The sequence below is a fragment of the Poecilia reticulata genome, chromosome 22 (assembly GCF_904066995.2).
Source record: "Poecilia reticulata chromosome 22, P_reticulata-male-v2, whole genome shotgun sequence".
NCBI classification, from domain to species: Eukaryota; Metazoa; Chordata; class Actinopteri; order Cyprinodontiformes; family Poeciliidae; genus Poecilia; species Poecilia reticulata.
The window spans coordinates 544,051-563,847 of record NC_088851.1 but is presented as its reverse complement, the minus strand read 5'-3'; the positions used below and the strand labels follow the sequence as shown (position 1 = coordinate 563,847).

Below are 19,797 nucleotides of genomic sequence, written 5' to 3'. Positions count from 1 at the left end.
CTAATTTGTAAAAGACCTTGTCTCCATTTTTGTATCACTCATTTATGGGCCGCAGCTGTTTCTTTAGTGCTGTGCATATCCTTTCTGAACATTCTGCTTCTATAAAAGCTTTTCTTGCAGTATGCAGGGCTAAAATGGGCTTGGCAACCCATTCACTCTTTGCGGTGCCCTCTAGAGCTGGGACTCTGTCTATTAATACAGAAGACAGGTTGGAATTCTGCCTGAACACCAGGTGATGTGTTCGGGCAGCTGATGCCCGAACACAGCTGATGTATGTTCTATAAAATCCATGTTGTATAGAAACATGGATAAATGTTTCTATACAAACATTTATCCATGTTTGTGTAGAGCTCTTTGCCATCAGAGCCCAGTCACATCCAGTACTTGCTTTGAATTTCATTGGAATCTCAGTCAGAGTATGACTATGGCAAACTTTAACAGTCATGCTTACTCCACGGGCTGTAAGCAGGTGTTGTCTTAACTTCAGTATTAAAGTTCTCGGCCATGTCTCTCACTTCCTCGTTATTAAACTCACAACCATTGTCACTGAACAACTATTGTGGTAGGTCATGTGCACTGGTCCAATCAAAGATAAAATGTTTGACTGTTTCAGAAGACCTCTTGGTGTTTGCTGTCAGTGAACCAGACTGTTCTCAGTCTCCAGCAAAGTCTTCCCGAGAGCTAAACTTTGATTTTGGAGACTCACCTTTATCCACTGAATGGAGAAACCGAATAACAAAAATGTTAAACACCATGCCAAACGTTTTCTCTCAGAATGACCTTGATTTTGGCCATACTGATAAAGTGAAACACAGAATCAAGCTCAGTGATGAGACACCTTTTAAGCAAAGAGCCCGTCCGATACACCCCAACGATGTGGATGCTGTGAGACAACATCTACAGGAACTCCTAGATTCTGGAGTCATCCGGGAATCTGAGTCCCCATTCGCTTCCCCAATCGTTGTGGTTCGCAAAAAGAATGGTTCTGTTCGTCTGTGTGTAGATTACAGAAAGCTGAATCTACAGACCATTAAAGACGCCTATGCTCTTCCTAAACTGGAAAATGCTTTCACTGCACTTGCTGGTTCTAAGTGGTTCTCCATCCTAGACCTTAAGTCAGGTTACTACCAGGTCAAAATGGAAGAAGCAGACAAACATAAGAACGCATTTGTTTGTCCAGTTGGATTCTGGGAATTTAACAGGATGCCCCAAGGAATAACAAATGCGCCTTCAACCTTCCAAAGACGGATGGAAAAGTGTGTTGGCGATATGAACCTAAAGGAAGTTTTAGTGTTCATTGATGACCTGGCGGTTATGAGTGAGACCACTGACTGACATTTTTAATTCTTATTGTTTAATCCTGGAATTTCTGACCTTAACTTCCGGACCAGTTTTTATTTGGAACTTTATAACAAACTGCTGTGTAAAAAAATTCTCCTCATGTGAACGGTGTTGAGTTGAACCTAATTGGAACTGAAATTGATTAATCTGTTGCAGATCTGTTGCACCCAAAAGATTTAAAACTGAGAACTAGCACTTGGCCAAGTATTTTTATTATTTCTTGTATTTTATTGTGTGTAATTTTATTTTCATAATTGTGTGTTTTGTACACACAATTATGTCATAATTGTGTTTGTCAATTTTATGGTTTATGTCACTAAAGCCAGTTGTTCTTTAAATTAATTTAACTGCCTTTGTGTGTCATTTAAACCCCCCACCATGCTCCGATAGCCAAACCTATTGGCCCATTCATCTAATATATATAAAATAACCTTCTCATCTGTGTCACATCATCTGTAATTTTAACACACATTTCACATTTTGATCATTGCGCATACTTTCCCAGTGGGTTTGTACTGGTCTGTGGTGTGCTATGCTATGGAGTTTTTCTGATGAGTACTATTCCACTAGGTTCCCGTTGATCTATTGCAAACACTGACTCCTGGTTAATATCTTCTGCTGTCCATTCTATTTTTGGCCAAATATTCTCTTTAAAGCTAACTTTATTGAAGTAAATGTTACATCTGACAATGCCATGTCTGTCCTTCATATCTAAACACACAGTGTCCAAAAGCTTTGCACAGTGGCAAAAGACACCAAGAGTTTGCTTTTTCTTCTCCAGATCTTTCCAAATGTTGACTTCGTTCTTCCAACTTTCATAAGGCTTTCCTTCTTCAAACGTTGGCGGAACTCTAGTTACTAACCATCATCTGCTACCAATGCTAGTAAAAATAACTTCTGTTTTTTGCTGTTCAACTTTATCCCGCCATTCTTATCACCAAAATACATACAACATAAGAAGAGTATAAACCCTATTGCATGCGCTACTGGCACGTTATCCACTAGTGCTCCTTAGCGGATTGACATGCAGTACATACAATACAGAGGAGTAACAGTGTTTCCTTGCTGAACCTCTGTTCCGCTGGGTGGTTACCTTCCTTGTGGGATTGATAAAAATTCACACAAAATAAAAATACGTTTGCTCCTGTGTTCCAGCAGCTCTGACGTGTTGAACCAAAGGTCTTGTAAGCCTGTGACGTTACCGAGTCAAAAGTTTCTCTGTAGGTGATTAAAAAAACCAAAAAAACTGATACTTGGTTCTGCCTCTTTGTGAGATACTTTCATAACATTACCTCTCTCGTTATGGGGCAGAATTTTGCACGGGAGCCATTGCCTGCCTGTGAATTTTGGGGAAGAATAACAGTCATATTTTGTGGGAAAGGGATTTGTCTTTGTTTTTGAAAATGCAAAACTGAACCATGACATTATGTGGATGGTCTTTTGTGAAAGGAAAATAATATATTTTTGTCATTCATTTGACCAAATGCATTACCGTTTATTGCCTGATTATATAAAAACTAATTCAATAAAAAGCTACCTGTCAGGAATGATACCAGGGTGGCACCCCTTAAAAATGAATTAGATGACCTTGTCATGTATGTAGCCATGCTACTTACACTAAACAAAACTATAAACACCCATGACAAATATAAGAGTTTTATGAACATTTGGGTTACACAATAGATACAGAAACTCAAAATATATTTCCAGTAATTACTGATCTTCATATGGCCACAATACCACAACATTGTGGTATTGTGGCCATACCACAATGATAACATCGTGGTATGGCCATTTGTAGCAGATAGACAGTCCTTTGAACATGATAGGGGTCAGGTTGAGGAATTTGATTTTGTCCAAGTTGGCTTCTCGTAGGCGGTTACAGTCAGTTTGACATGTGATGTGTGTGTTGTGCAGACCAATAGTCTCATCAACTGTGTGTGTCACTGGTCTTAGCTGATCCCACAGATGGACGAGCCGGATGTGGCGATCTTGTGCTGGAGTGGTCACACGTGGCTGATGAGGATGAGGTCAATTTGCAGTAAGGCCAGTCTGTTGGAAACAAACTCTTAAATGGCCTATAGTCCGATAATGGACATTGAGCCGTACAGCTACTGATCTATTGGACGTCCCTGCATCCAACATGACAATGGCACGCTCCGACATAACTTGAGACATCTGAGTAAATGGCTTATGACAAAATGTGACATTTTGGGGCGGCTTTTTACTGTCTCCAGTCCAAGGATTGTCCAGCTGTTGCTCATTTTGTCTGATCACCCACTGGACATGCCTCACCCATGCACTGAGTAAAAAAACAACTCACTGAGTTATGCTCACTATGCAAGTTGGATTAAAAATTATTCACAAATCAAGAGAAATATTACTTTTATACAATAAAATGTCAGCAAATACTCATTTACAGTTAACTCAACATGGCAACAATACTTGACATGGGGTGTTTATATTTCTGTTCAGTAGACTCACTGTACGTAACACTGTTTGTATTATATGCAGTCATATGTAACACAAACAGCTTAATGTCACTAAAGGACCTAATGACAAAATATTTATGTTTAACATAATTTCCAGATGAGTTGAACTTAGCAGAAGTACAAAAAATGTAACACACATGAATGTTGAAGCTAAGCAATAATGCATGAAAACTGAATTGATTTTATTGACTTAGTTGGAAAAATAGTAAACATGAAAAAATTATTATAATTATATTTCTTTGAACTTTGGTTTTGTGTCTGTTATCTGACTGTCTTTTTTTTCCATAATTGCAGTGGTGATGGTGATGATGGTGATGATGATGATGATGATGACGGTGATGAGTATGATGGCGGTGATAATGATAATGAAAGTGGCTGTATAGATGGGGTTGTCGAGGAGGAGCATACGCTGGAGTCCGTGGAGACAATGGTGGGTTTCTTCATTCACCTTGATAAAGTAAAACAAGCAACACATTCTACAGCAGGGCAGTGGTCTCTGAATGGCTACAGTGATGAGAAGAACACAAAATAAAGGTGTAGTGACTATTTGACCATGTCAATCAAATAACAAGATGATCAAACTAAAAGTTAATGTAACTTGATACAGTGTAGGCTTCAGGTTTACACAATTTTAAAAAAATGTCCAAAACACAGTTCTGTGTTGATTTATTCCAAGATTCCAGGAAAACTACATAGTACAAGTACAGAGGATTCGGTAACACTTTATTTGAAGGGGGTGAATAAGACTGACATGAAACCTATCATGCCGTCATGACAGCTGTCATGTCTGACATACCTGATTCGGTAAATCAGGACACTTTTAATACAAAGTTGAAATTATTCAAAATGTCTTTGTTATGACAACGTGACATTAAGCAAGACATTATAACTTGTCATGTATGTAATAACAGGCAAATTTAATTTTAAAATGTTATCCTTATAAGACAGTGTAAGACTTTGTACTTATCTGGTTAAGTCACCTGTGACAAAGGAATCAGTGACTTTGAATCTTTACAATTAGATAGCGCATCAGAACTAGGTTCAACTCAGGAGGAGCAAGGGAAACAATGTGTTGAACAAACACATTTATTACACATTTTGACAATAATGACACAGAACAAAATAGTCAATGTTTTCTTTTAGTAGTCCTAAGTCAAGTCAGTCAAGTTCAAAAGTCTTTCATTTTTTTTCAGTTCAGTTCAGTTTTCAGATCTGAATGTTATATGTTGCTACCCATCCATCCATTTTCTTCCACTTCATCCGGGGTCGGGTCGCGGGGGCAGCAGCTTCAGAAGGGAGGCCCAGACTTCCCTCCCCAGCCACTTCTTCCAGCTCCTCCAGGGGAATCCCAAGGCGTTCCCAGGCCAGCCGAGAGATGTAATCCCTCCAGCGTGTCCTGGGTCTTCCCCGAGGCCTCCTCCCAGTGGGACGTGCCTGGAACACCTCATCAGGGAGGCGTCCAGGAGACATCCTGACCAGATGCCCGAACCACCTCAACTGGCTCCTCTCGACGTGGAGGAGCAGCGGCTCTACTCTGAGTCCCTCCCGGATGACCGAGCTTCTCTCTCTAAGGGAGAGCCCAGCCACCCTGCGGAGGAAACCCATTTCGGCCGCTTGTACCCGTGATCTCGTTCTTTCGGTCATGACCCAAAGCTCATGACCATAGATGAGGGTGAGAACGTAGATCGACCGGTAAATTGAGAGCTTCGCTTTTTGGCTCAGCTCTCTCTTCACCACGACGGACCGGTACAGCGCCCGCTTCACAGTAGACGCTGCCCCAATCTGCCTGTCGATCTCCCGCTCCCTTCTTCCCTCATTCGTGAACAAGATCCCCAGATACTTAAACTCCTCCACTTGAGGCAGGACGACCCCCCTGACCCGGAGAAGGCACTCTACCCTTTTCCGGCTCAAGACCATGACCTCGGATTTGGAGGCACTGAGCCTCATCCCGGCTGCGAACCGCTCCAGTGAGAGCTGCAGATCACGTTCCGATGAAGCCAACAGGACCACATCATCCGCAAAAAGCAGAGATGCGATCCTAAGGCCACCAAAACGGATCCCCTCAACACCTCGGCTGCGCCTAGAAATTCTGTCCATAAAAGTAATGAACAGAATCGGTGACAAAGGGCAGCCTTGGCGGAGTCCAACTCTCACCGGAAACGAGCCCAACTTACTGCCGGCAATGCGGACCAGACTCTGACACCGGTCATACAGGGACCTGACAGCCCGTATCAAAGGGCCCGGTACCCCATACTCCTGGAGAACCCCCCACAGGGCCCCCCGAGGGACACGGTCGAGCGCCTTCTCCAAGTCCACAAAACACATGTAGACTGGTTGGGCGAACTCCCAGAACCCTCCAGGACCCTGCTGAGGGTGTAGAGCTGGTCCAGTGTTCCACGACCAGGACGAAAACCACACTGCTCTTCCTGAATCCGAGGTTCGACTATCCGACGGACCCTCCTCTCCAGGACCCCTGAATAGACCTTACCAGGGAGGCTTAAGAGTGTGACCCCCCTGTAATTGGAGCACACCCTCCGGTCCCCCTTTTTAAACAGGGGGACCACCACCCCAGTCTGCCAGTCCAGGGGAACTGCCCCCGATGTCCATGCGATATTGCAGAGTCGCGTTAGCTAACACAACCCTGCAACATCCAGAGCCTTAAGGAACTCCGGGCGGATCTCATCCACCCCCGGGGCCCTGCCACCGAGGAGCTTTTTGACCACCTCAGCGACCTCGTCCCCAGAGATTGGAGAGCCCAACTGAGAGTCCCCATGCTCAGCTTCCTCAACAGAAGGCATGTTGGTGGGATTGAGGAGGTCTTCGAAGTATTCCGCCCACAACGTCCCGAGTTGAGGTGAGCAGCGCACCATCCCCACTATAAACAGTGTTGGTGCTGCACTGCTTCCCCCTCCTGAGACGCCGGATGGTGGACCAGAATCGCCTCAAAGCTGTACGGAAGTCTGTCTCCATGGCCTCTCCAAACTCCTCCCACGCCCGAGCTTTTGCCTCAGCGACAACCCGAGCCGCATGCCGCTTCGCCTGCTGGAACCCATCAGCTGCTTCTGGAGTCCCACAGGCCAAAACAGCCCAGTAGGACTCCTTCAGCTTGACAGCATCCCTCACCAAACGTGTCCACCAACGGGTTCGAGGGTTGCCGCCGCGACAGGCACCAACAACCTTGCGGCCGCAGCTCCGATAGTAGCTACCCGGGTAGTGTTAATATGTGTCCCACCGATCAAGTGGAACAGAAGAAGGTTCTTCTTTGACGTCGTAGTAGTCACAATGTCAATCTGCTCTTTTGGATCCTGGCTCGCTGTTCTTCAGGCGATGTCTCTCAACACAAAAAAACAACCTGCATATAGCAGAAATGTATTTTACTATAGTGTGATACACCATTCTAAATCACTTCAGTGAAAGTCTATCTTTCACTCCATGTAGATAAAATGATTTCCAGCTGCGATAACCAATTTAGTCTTTTAGCTCAACAAAACATCACAACCTAATATTCACTGAATTGACATCTTTTTCTAGCATTCTTCAATCCCGTACAGTGGAATAAATAACTCACTGCCTCTAGATACTTCATCAGTATCAGTATCAGTATTCCAAAGGAAAAAAAGGCGCAATATTAGCAGAATAGCCTTTCTGAGTTAGCATTGCTAATTCACATACAAAATATCATGTGTGAACATGCATTCTTGCCCATGAACAAGTATCTCCGATTGTTTTTTTTTTCTTTCAACATTGAACTATAAAATGAAATTACAATATAACTCTGGTGTTTAACTTTTTTACAATATAACAAAATATTGTGGCTAATCAATAGATAACGAAGTTAATTATAGCACAGAACTCACCGGAGATTCGCATCAAGAAAACAAATAAATGTAACATCAAAAACAAAGTTCTTCCGGGTCCGGGTACACAGGAATCAAAAATCAACCATCGATTAAACTAATTATTGAAAAATATTGAAAATAAAACAAAGATTGACAAATAAAATGACCACAAAACATTTTTCCCCGTTTCTCCTTCTGGTTATTCTAGACTATATTCTGCAGCATATTAATGTAGTTTTAGACTACTTGAAATCTTTTACTGCCACCTATCGGCAATGTAGTGTATTACAGGCTATAATTCATATTTGTTAAATTAACACGGGTTACAACAGCATTAAGTCACTTGTTGTTACACATACCTTTTGTCATGAGACCTTTATAATTGTGACATTATCCTCCTCTGTTAAAGTGTATCACAGTAAACTAGTAATGAAGATGTCATTGAGTGTCATTACTCTCGCTTTAATGACAGAGTCATGAACATTTCCAGTTACATCAAGTGTAGTCCACTTAACTTGAGGTAACTGGAAATGTTCATGACTTGTTAATGCTGTCTTATAAGGATATAAGCCTTATAAGCCAATAAATTCAACTGTTATTACATTCATGACAAGTTATAAATTCTTGGTTAATGTCACGTGGTCATAACAAAGACATTTAGAATAATGTCAACTTTTTATTAAAAGTGTCATGATTTACCAAATGACGCTTTATGACAACAGTCATAAATATTCATGAAGACTTAACTGATGTTCATAACAGGTGTTATGTCATGTTGATGACAGTGTCATGACAGTCTTATTCACACCCCTTCAAATAAAGTGTTACCCAGGACTCTCTGCTGCTTCACCTGCTCTGGGGCTTCATGTGTAAAAGAGTGTGCAGCTTTCACACTAAAAACTGGTGTACGGACAAATTGTGAAAAGACCAGTGCCCAAAAATAATTAGATGTATACAACCATGCCTACGCACATACCTGCACACCTTTCCTTTATACATCCTAATTTGTGGGAAATAGAATGCAGCTTCTGGTCAGCCCTGTCGCCACCCATAAATCATATGTAAATTATAAATATGGCTGTCTCCACGCAAAGCAGTAACCTTGGCAATGGTCATTGCTTTTAGCAGTGTAAGTATTTATAATAATGGTTATTATATATTTTACTTAAAATGTGCTGTCCAGGCACAAAAACAAAAAGAAAATTTTTTAAAGAAAAACTTCAAAATAGACAAAAAAAACAACAAAAAAGAGCTGTTCAAACAGCAAAGCATTTGAACAGCTCTTCTTAGGGTTCAGCCGGGATTTAAAGAAAGACAGAGTGCCATAGATTTCTTTGCAGTGAGAAGGGGGTGTGGACTTTTTATTAAATGGAGGAAACGTGTGTATAACTTGCAAATGTATAGAATGGAGATGCTTTCTGTTCATAAAGGCGCATTCACAAAGCTGGCATGGCTCAACTGAAAGATGACTGTCTCACCCTGTCGATAGCTCCAGTTGCACCGGCACTGGTATCCCACAGCTCCTTCTTTAAGTTCTGCTCAGAGCTCCAGGATGATCAGTCTGGATTAATCTAAACGATAATAAACCATCACCAACATTTCCCATCAGATCAATATGGTCTCTGAACAAACACTCTCTCTGAATCCTTCCATTAGCGATGTTCTCCATCAGATCCAAAACGCTCCACAATTACGCAGCTCACTAGAGATGTGCCGATCAGGTTTTTGCCTGCCGATACCGATCACCCATGAGGGCCGATCACCGATACCAATCACATAATTAGGCCCGAGCAGCTAAGCGCTGCGAAGGCCTATTGTAATCGTGCTGTTTATTATTAGGCCCGAGCAGCTAAGCGCTGCGAAGGCCTATTGTAATCGTGCTGTAAATTATTAGGCCCGAGCAGCTAAGCGCTGCGAAGGCCTATTGTAATCGTGCTGTAAATTATTAGGCCCGAGCAGCTAAGCGCTGCGAAGGCCTATTGTTTTTCAAATGTTTATTATTTTTTTTTTTTTTTTATTATTTTTCTTCTGTCAAATGAATTGCCTTTTTGGGGGCTTTAACATATTCAAAAACTCACCAAAATTGGTAGGCCCATAGAGACTGTGAAAAATTTACGTATTTTAAGGTCCGCGCAAAAATCGCAAAAAAATTGGCTCAACGGCGCCCCCTAGAAAATTTCAAAAGACCCTTTCCTATTCAGTTACTTTATTGTAGAGACTTGAAATTTGGTACACTTGTAGAGCTCCCCAAGCCACTCAGAATTTATAATTGTTCTCATAGTGTATGTCAAACAGGAAGTCGGCCATTTTGGATTGAATTTGCAAATTTCACCCCATTTTGGCCGTTTACACACGTCGCATTTGATCGAACTCCTCCTAGGGCTTTTGATGGATCGGCTTCAAACTTGGTCAGTTGGTTCATAAGGCATGCCCGATTAAAAGTTATCAAAACGGTGAGTTTTCATGCATGCTGAAGGGGTGATACCAGGGGTCAAAGTTCACTGACTCACCATAAAATAATTAACAATTATATATCCTACAAAGAAACTCATAGAGCTACCAAACTCTCTGTGTGTGATCACCTTTGGATGACCTACGACACCCAGTTGTGAAATTTTGAGATTACCTAAGCCACGCCCCCTTAGAACAGGAAGTGTCATGTTTTATTGTGATCGGTCCCTATCTGTCCTCTTTAACATAATCAACATGAAACTGTGTCCACAAACAGAAGACATGTTGGTGTGTCAGGGTGTCCAACCCCGTTTGGTTTGGATGCAGCAGGTGGGCGTGGCGGCGTGGCGAATATACCTGTCCTTACGTTTGGCTCTGTATTCCACAATTTTGAGTCCAGCTGCACCAAACTCACTGAGATGGATCCTTATCCAACTCCGGACAGTAATCCAGTGCAATATTTGGTGGGCGTGGCCTAATGTCTCAACAGCGCCCCCTAGAAGAGTTTAAATCATCAGCCCCAAGCCATGCTTTAACCTAGAATTATGAAACTTGGTACACATGTGTATCTTGTCAGGATGTACAAAAAAGTCTCTTGGAGCCATGGTCCAAACCCAACAGGAAGTCGGCCATTTTGGATCAAAGCCGCCATTTCCGGTTTTTCATAGACGTCGCATCTGATCGAACTCCTCCTACAGCTTTTGAGATACAGACTTCAAACTCGCTCAGCACACACTTAAGACATTGAAGATGAAAAGTTATCAAAAGAATTGTCGTACATCAAAGCATGTGGGCGTGGCTAAGTGTCAAACTTTGGCTTTGTGCCATGAAATACTAAAATGCAATAACTTGTACAGGAAAAGTGACAACTTCATCAGACTTTCCATGTCTCATTATTGGCCAGCCTTGATCACATTCACAAGGTCATATGATGACATCACCTTAGCCACGCCCCCCTCCAACAGGAAGTCACCTGTTTTTGTCTGCCGGAAGTCTTTTACTCTGACTCAAATGGGTTCAGTGCTGTGCTAATTGATATAAAATGACATGATGATGATGAACTCTGAGTATGTTGGCTGCTAGCTGAAGCATGTGGGCATGCCTTATTAGCAAATAGCAATGCTAGCCATGTCTACGATCATCTCTAAATCAACAGGCTTCATCCAATTTGCACCAGATTTTCTATGATCGACTGTGGTGATCCTCTAAAGATTAGATTATAACTTGACTCCACTGCACCCTTTTGATTAATGAAATAGCTGTATCTCCTCTATACATTGGCCAATCTGCATGAGATGTTGCAGGCTGCAGCAGGGAGAACTGCTGTAAACATAATGTAGCTAATGTCAACACAAGTGAAAAGATAAAGTATCAATAAAGCTGTTCAGATGCACAAACATTCTCCCAAAACTTAAACTGCCATGATTTGTAGTTGTTGGTGGTGAGGATGAACACTGAGACCCAGGTGATGATGATGATGTTTATTATAATTTAATAAAGAGAAGCTCAAACACAGTCCAGTACGGGCAACACAGCAGGAAATCTTGCACACAGCTAATACAGGTAGCCACTGAAACAACTGAAGACTGAATGTGACAGCTACATTATAACTTGATTCCACTTAGCCCTGTAAGTTAAGTGGAATCAAACCAAACCAAACCAACTTTATTTACAAAGCACTTTAAAACAACCACAGCTGATACAAAGTGCTGTACATTAAAACACAATATTATTAAAAAAATTAAAACATACAGCTTAAAAACCAAAACATACAATTTAAAACTAGATCCCTCTGGTGTGGAAAGCCAAGTAAAATTGATGGTGCTGTTGTTTATGCACAGCAGCTATGAAGGTTACCAGCTTGTTTGGTTCAACCGATCTCTGTGAATCAGTGTTTTCTGACATGAACTTCATCAAGAACAAACACAGAACATGTCTCACTGATGCACATCTAAAAGATGCACTCACGGTTGCAGTTTCAAGTTACACACAAGATTATGGAGTACTGGTGAACAGCATGCAATGCCAGTCTTCTCACTAATAAGGATACCAATACCAGATGTCAGTGGCAACATGGCAGTGTTATGGCAAAGTTTAATTAAAATATTGAGGAATTGTGTTCAATTTAAAAGTGTATTCATGACATGTAACAGTTACAATTTTGTGAAAAATGCAGCAGATTTTGTCAGTTCAAAATGTGATAAGATTTATTTTAAAAAATGTAAGCTGATTCTTTTTTGCGGCAACATTCCATGTCCCCATGTTTTGCTTACAATTATTTTTTGTAAAATGTGCCAAATATGTACAACAAAGTATTTTAATTATACATTTAGATGTTTTCATGCCAGCTGGAGATGGACACCAGCAACCCTCCCCTGCCCACTAAGGGACAAGGGTGCAGATAAATGGATGGATGGATGAATTGAGATGTTTGCCATTATTCAAATATAAACAAAATGCCTTTTAAATATTATTTTGTTTTTTACACACCTTTTTGTTGACTGACATGTTCAATTTCATGTGTCTCCAGTGCAGCGTAATAGGTTTCCTCATGACATTTAAACTGTAATATATATATATATATATATATATATATATATATATATATATATATATATATATATATATATTTATGTTTTTCTTCAATAAGTTGATTGACTGGACTACACCTTATTATAATATGCAATTTAATCTACTGGAACTATTTTCACATTTGATATTTTCTTAATATTATACATGTCCCAGTACTAACTTTCCACAATGTTATTATGTTTCATTTCTGCCTTCAAAATGTCTGAAATTCCACAAAAACCATTTAATGTAAGTGACATCAATTGGTTCTGATGTGAATTCAAACATGAAAAACAAAGCGAGCTTCAACTGTCACCATTTCTGTACTTTTTCTTATCTTAAATATGTTAAACCTGTATATGTTAAGCTTAAAGTTCCACCCTGTTAGGAAATACTGTGAAAAATGTTTATTCAGTATAATTTAAAAAACATAATGTTAGATTAAGTCATTAAAGGGTTAACCCTTCGGAGACAATTGACGCATATCCGAGTTTTTTTTACATGTCTGATTTGGCGTGTCGTAGCAGCAAGACTCCGCCTCCCCCAGTCTCACTTTCTACTGGTGTTTAAAGTGCACATGTTAAACTACACAACAGTTTTTAAATTGTGTTAATAGGCCAGGTAAAACCGGAGTTATGCTTAAATTAGTAAACCATATTTGTTTCAATTAGCGAAATTGTAAAACCCGCTCCTTTCCACAGTGAGACGGAGCGCTCTCTCAACACAAAGAATACAATATAACAGATTCCCTCACTCGAGCTCACGTATTCAACTGATAAAGAGTTCACATTTTGTTGCAGATAAACGAAGCGCAAGTAACAGCATAACAGCGCTATTACTTGCGCTGTTATGCAAGTAACAGCGCGAAAATAGAGAAAAAAAATGTACCGCGGGAACAGAGAACAGAAAAAAAGAGAGGCACGTCAACAGATAGTTGTGATATCAGACGATCAGTAAAATCTACCTCGTAATTTGTATTTCGGACATTGTATTTTGTTTTTTTCTGTAAAGAATGATGAGAAGAATGAATGTGGAGCAGGCAGCAAAGCTCTTTTTTGAGCTCGAAGATGAGGGAAACTCGCAGTCTGAGTCTGGAGCAGACAGCGAGGATTCTGATGACAATGTAGCGATTCAGTCATTCATATTAGGAAGAGAGAGAGAACATGGGTATCAGGAAGAAGATGAGGTAGGGACAAACATAGGGACAAACATAGGGACAAACGTAGCTAAGCAAAGATTGAAACTGAGAAGTTGGCGGCGCTGTGCAACTGCGCGGTCTCGATCACCGAGAGGTGACGCTGCTGAGCCACTCCCCCACAGTGATCCCTGGAAGACGGAGGAGGATCCTGACAGTGTGCCGGGAGTAAGCAGGTTTCAGCCACGGCGAACACCCGGTGTCCAAATAAACAACCTGTCTTCTCATAGTCCAAAAGATCTTTTTTTATTATATTTTGCCTCTGACACAGTGAAAACAATTTGCCTCAACACAAACAAAAATGCAGCAAAAAAAACATTAGGGAAAAAGTACAAATGGAATGACATTGAAATGGAAGATCTGTACATTTTTTTGGTCTACTGATATATATGTCTTTAGTTTCACTGCCCAGTATTCAGGACTATTGGAAGCAAAACAATATTTTGTCTGTGCCCCTTCCATGCAAAGTGATGTGTTTGTGCACAAATGAATGAATTACCTACATTTTGTTGATGATAATCTTCTAAACAGGAGTTGTTTCCTGTATTTGTACATATTGATTTTGAAATTTATAGTGTGTTAAAATTGTCAGGAGAAGTAATTGCCAGGATTTAAATATATTTAGGAAAGTTATACATTTTTTGGAATCTTGATTTGATATTTTGTAAATTGTAGCACAGGAACGAATGGATTACCTACATTTTATTGATAATAATTTAATATACATGAGTTGCTTGCTATATTTGTACATATTAATTTTGAAATATAGAGTATACTTTAGAATTCTAAACCATAAAACTTAATTGTTATACATATTTGTGGGTTTCACAGGGACAAAAACAAAAACTTTTTCTACTCGAATTTTCTTTTTTGTGTGATTTTAGGCCCAAAATGCAATGTCAGTATGTCCAAATGACAAAAATATGTGTAAATTGACAAAGTTCAGGTTGTCCTAAAAAAATGATAGCACATAAAGAAATATTCATGTTTTTTATTAAGAAATATAAAGGTAAAATCAAAAATTGATAAAAAACGGCCATTTAGAACACTGAATCCCATGGGTTAATGGTTTGTAATTCTGTTGATGGTTAGCTAGCTAAATGTTGACCACATAAAGAGCTAAAGGTAGATTAGTTTGAAAGTTCCATCCTGTTATGTTCCTCCCTGTTAAGAAAGATTGTGAGAAATGTTTATTCAGTAGAATTTAAAAAAACATAATGTTAGATTTAGTCATTAAGGTTTGTTATTGTGTTGAAGGTTAGCAAGCTAAATGTTGACCACAAAAAGAGCTACAGGTAAATTAGTTAGAAAAGTTCCACCCTGTTATGTTCATGAACCAAATAAGTTAGAAATTAGGGTGAAAAGAAATAATTTTAAGTCAAATAAAAAATTTTGAGATGATGGAATAGAGTTGCAGAGTAGTCTGAGGTATTATCAGATGTTTATTCCATTTGTCTGCTTTCATTTCACTAGTTACCCCCATTGATTCCTGTGAGGGGAACAATGAGTACATGTCATGGGAAAATCCACTACAGGGATATCACATGTTCTTTCCAAATAGAGCCAGGATAAATACTCTACCTATACTTTGACTTAAAAGAGCCAATCCTGCAACTAATAATGAAAATCATCAGATTTTAGAATAAGACTTATATTTTCCACCCTGTTATGGGACAATCCACCATGTTATGTTCCATTCCACACATTTTTATTAAATATTATTAAAGAAACATTAAGTACTGTGGATTTTTCTGAGCAATGTTGGGAGTTGAAGTCCAATAAATGCAAATATTGGTATAAGGTTTTGAAATTACCAATATTTTCAATGCTGTCAGTAATAATGAGTAAAAAAAACAGTGTTTTCTTTGCAATACAGTCATAAATTATTCGTAACTTCATGATGCGTTACAATTTCAAGAATAAAACATTATATAGTAAAAGGGACACACTCTTTCTAAGAAAAAAAATCATTATTTTTTTAATTTAAATGTTTAACAATTTGTGGTCCATATGTAAATGTTCATAACAGGATGGAACACATTCAGAGACAATGGTGAAAAAAACACATGTAATTATTAATTTATCCAATCATCAGCTTACCCATTATTAATTTCTTATTGTTAAACATGTCAGTGTTGTAACAAAATATTCAAAACCTAAAACAATACTTTTTTTCAAAAATCCTGAGGCCGAAATGTTGCCGCAAAAAAAAGAATCACCGAATCACTGAGATTAAAAGAGATAAAGTGCTGAATATTGATATCTGTTTCCCACCTAGTTTTCATGGCTAATTATTGTTAGAAATCATTAATGTGATAGGTTCTTCATAGATGAAAATCATTAATCATTAGTGATAATGTATAAAGAAAACTGAGTAAATTTGTTATTTCAGAACAGCGTGTCAAACTGGTAGCCTTTATATGACACGGTACCCATGAAGTAGCTCTCATTTTCAAAAAGGTTGGTGACCCCTGATCTAATCGCTGCAGCAAAACAGCAACATACTTTTGTGCATTGTCTGTGAGCAAAGCCAAACATGACACACTGAGTAAATTCAAGGAGGGCGGGTTCGGCTGCTCCGTCAGAGCATCAGCGGTGGCTGGGGGAAGGCGGTGCTGGGAACACGCGGTGGCTATAGGCCGAGCGGCGCTTGGCTGCGAGGGCCGCTCGATGCTCCGCGGAGCTTTAATTATTCTTATTCTTCCGTAAAATAAATTGGCTTTTTGGGGGCTTTATCATATTCAAAAACTCACCAAACTTGGCGGCCGCATAGAGCACGGTGAAAATTTACGTATTTTAAGGTCCTCGCAATAATCGCACAAGAAACAGCTCAAGGGCGCCCCCTAGCAACTTTCAAAATACCCTTTTCTATTCACTTACTTTATCGTAGAGACTTGAAATTCGGTACACTTGTAGAGCTCCCCAAGACACTCAGAATTTACAATTAATGTCATAGTGCAACTATCCTAGGAAGTCGGCCATTTTGGATTGAAGTTCTGATTTTGAGCCCATTTTGGCCGTTTACAGACGTCGCATTTGATCGAACTCCTCCTAGGGATTTCGATCGATCGGCTTCAAACTTGGTCAGATTGTTCATAAGGCATGGCCGATTCAAAGTTATCAAATTCGTGAGTTTTCGAGCATGCTGAAGGGGTCGTACCAGGGGTCAAAGTTCACCGACTCACCAGAATGTAATAAACTGTTATATCTCTTACAAATAAACTCACAGAGCCACCAAACTTTCTGTGTGTGAACACCTTTGGATGACCTACAACACCCAGTTGTGAAATTTTGAGATTACCTAAGCCACGCCCCCTTAGAACAGGAAGTGTCATGTTTTACTGCGAACGTTCACTATCTGACCCCTTTCACCTAATCAACATGAAACTGTGTCCACAGACAGAAGACATATTGGTGTGTCAGGGTGTCCAACCCCATTTGGTTTGGATGCAGCAGGTGGGCGTGGTGGCGTGGCGAAGTGACCTTTAACGCCGTCTCATTACGTTTGTCCTTGAATTCCACAGTTTAAAGCCCAGCTGCACCAAACTCACTAGGTTTGATCCTTGTGGGCCCCTCGACAGGAATCCAGTGTTATTTTTTGTGGGCGTGGCCTAATGTCTCAACAGCGCCCCCTTGAAGATTTTAAATAATCAGCCCCAAGCCATTCTTTAACCTAGAATTATGAAACTTGGTACACTTGTGTATCTTGTCAGGACCTACAAAAAAGCCTCTTGGAGCCATGGTCCAAACCCAACAGAAAGTCGGCCATTTTGGATTAAATTCGCCATTTGCATTTTATCACAGACGTCGTATTTGATTGAACTCCTCCTACAGCGTTTGACATACAGACTTCAAACTCAGTCAGCAGAGAGTTCAGACATTAAAGGTCTAAAGTTATCACAGGAATTTTTGTATGTCAAAGCATGTTGGCGTGGCTAAGTGCCAAACTTTGACTATTCGCCATAAAACATCAAAGTGAAATAACTTCCACATTCAAGGTCACAGCTGCTTCAGACTTCCTATGTCTCACTACTGACCAACCCTCATTACATTCTCATGGTCAGATGATGACGCAACCGTAGCTCCGCCCACTTTTAACAGGAATTCAGCTGTTTTTTTCTACAGCTGAATTCCTGTGACATAACTTCCACATACAAGGTAACAGCTGCTTCAGACTTCCTATGTCTCACTACTGACCAACCCTCATTACATTTTCATGGTCAGATGATGACGTAACCTTAGCTCCGCCCACTTTTGACTGGAAGTTACCTGTTTTTTCTACTGTATGTCTTATTTTTACAGAGTAATACATATGGAATTAATCTTCTACCACCTGACATAATATAACCTGATGATGAACTGTGAGAATGAACTCTGACTCATGGGGGCGTGGCCAACTGTCTGTCCTTCGCCATATGCATAGAACTGTCTCTGAATCAAACACGCATCTTCCGATTGGCACAAAACTGGATACGTTTGACCTGTGCTCAATGTTAAAGAGCATAACGGGTTTGAATTGTGATTTTACTCTACAGCGCCCCGTAGACTATCCCATAATAAATATCTCCTCTCTACATCGACCGATCTGCACCAAATTTGTGGTGTGTCCTCAGGGAACCATGCCGAAGTGAACGGTGCGAACTGCCTGGCGGAGGCACGCCTCAACTGTGCGAAAGGGTACGCGGTGGCAGGCGGGCGGCGGTGCTGGGTCCCCGCGGTGGCTATAGGCCGGAGCGGCGCTTGGCTGCTCGGGCCGCTTGAGGCTCCGCGGAGCTTTAATTAGGCCCGAGCAGCTAAGCGCTGCGAAGGCCTATTGTAATCGTGCTGTAAATTATTATTATTATTATTATTCTTCCGTAAAGTAAATTGGCTTTTTGGGGGCTTTATCATATTCAAAAACTCACCAAACTTGGCGGCCGCATAGAGCCCGGTGAAAATTTACGTATTTTAAGGTCCTCGCAATAATCGCACAAGAAACGGCTCAAGGGCGCCCCCTAGCAACTTTCAAAAGACCCTTTTCTATTCACTTACTTTATCGTAGAGACTTGAAATTCGGTACAGTTGTAGAGCTCCCCAAGACACTCTGAATTTACAATTAATGTCATAGTGCATCTGTCCTAGGAAGTCGGCCATTTTGGATTGAAGTTCCGATTTTGAGCCCATTTTGGCCGTTTACAGACGTCGCATTTGATCGAACTCCTCCTAGGGATTTCGATCGATCGGCTTCAAACTCGGTCAGATTGTTCATAAGGCATGGCCGATTCAAAGTTATCAAATTCGTGAGTTTTCGAGCATGCTGAAGGGGTCGTTCCAGGGGTCAAAGTTCACCGACTCACCAGAATGTAATAAACTGTTATATCTCTTACAAATAAACTCACAGAGCCACCAAACTTTCTGTGTGTGATCACCTTTGGATGACCTACGACACCCAGTTGTGAAATTTTGAGATTACCTAAGCCACGCCCCCTTAGAACAGGAAGTGTCATGTTTTACTGCGAACGTTCACTATCTGACCCCTTTGACCTAATCAACATGAAACACTGTCGACAGACAGAAGACATGTTGGTGTGTCAGGGTGTCCAACCCCGTTTGGTTTGGATGCAGCAGGTGGGCGTGGCGGCGTGGCGAAGTGACCTTTAACGCCGTCTCCTTACGTTTGGCCTTGAATTCCACAGTTTAAAGCCCAGCTGCACCAAACTCACTAGGTTTGATCCTTGTGGGCCCTCGACAGGAAACCAGTGTGATTTTTTGTGGGCGTGGCCTAATGAATCAACAGCGCCCCCTTGAAGATTTTAAATAATCAGCCCCAAGCCATTGTTTAACCTAGAATTATGAAACTTGGTACACTTGTGTATCGTGTCAGGACCTACAAAAAAGCCTCTTGGAGCCATGGTCCAAACCCAACAGA

At 40.7% G+C, this 19,797-nt stretch overlaps 1 protein-coding gene across 4 annotated transcripts in view; it reads left to right on the top strand.

The window, feature by feature from the left end:
• LOC103458073 (uncharacterized) overlaps positions 1-19,797 on the top strand; it is an 85,810-nt gene that overhangs the window by 32,608 nt on the left and 33,405 nt on the right. For all 4 annotated transcript variants that reach the window (XR_014085759.1, XM_008398627.3, XM_008398626.3 and 1 more), the window contains exon 15: positions 4,128-4,263. Coding sequence is in view for 3 of the 4 variants with exons in the window: in XM_008398627.3 (XP_008396849.1) it covers positions 4,128-4,263 (136 nt within the window). In the remaining variant the exon portion in view is untranslated. The remainder of the gene's footprint in view (positions 1-4,127; positions 4,264-19,797) is intronic.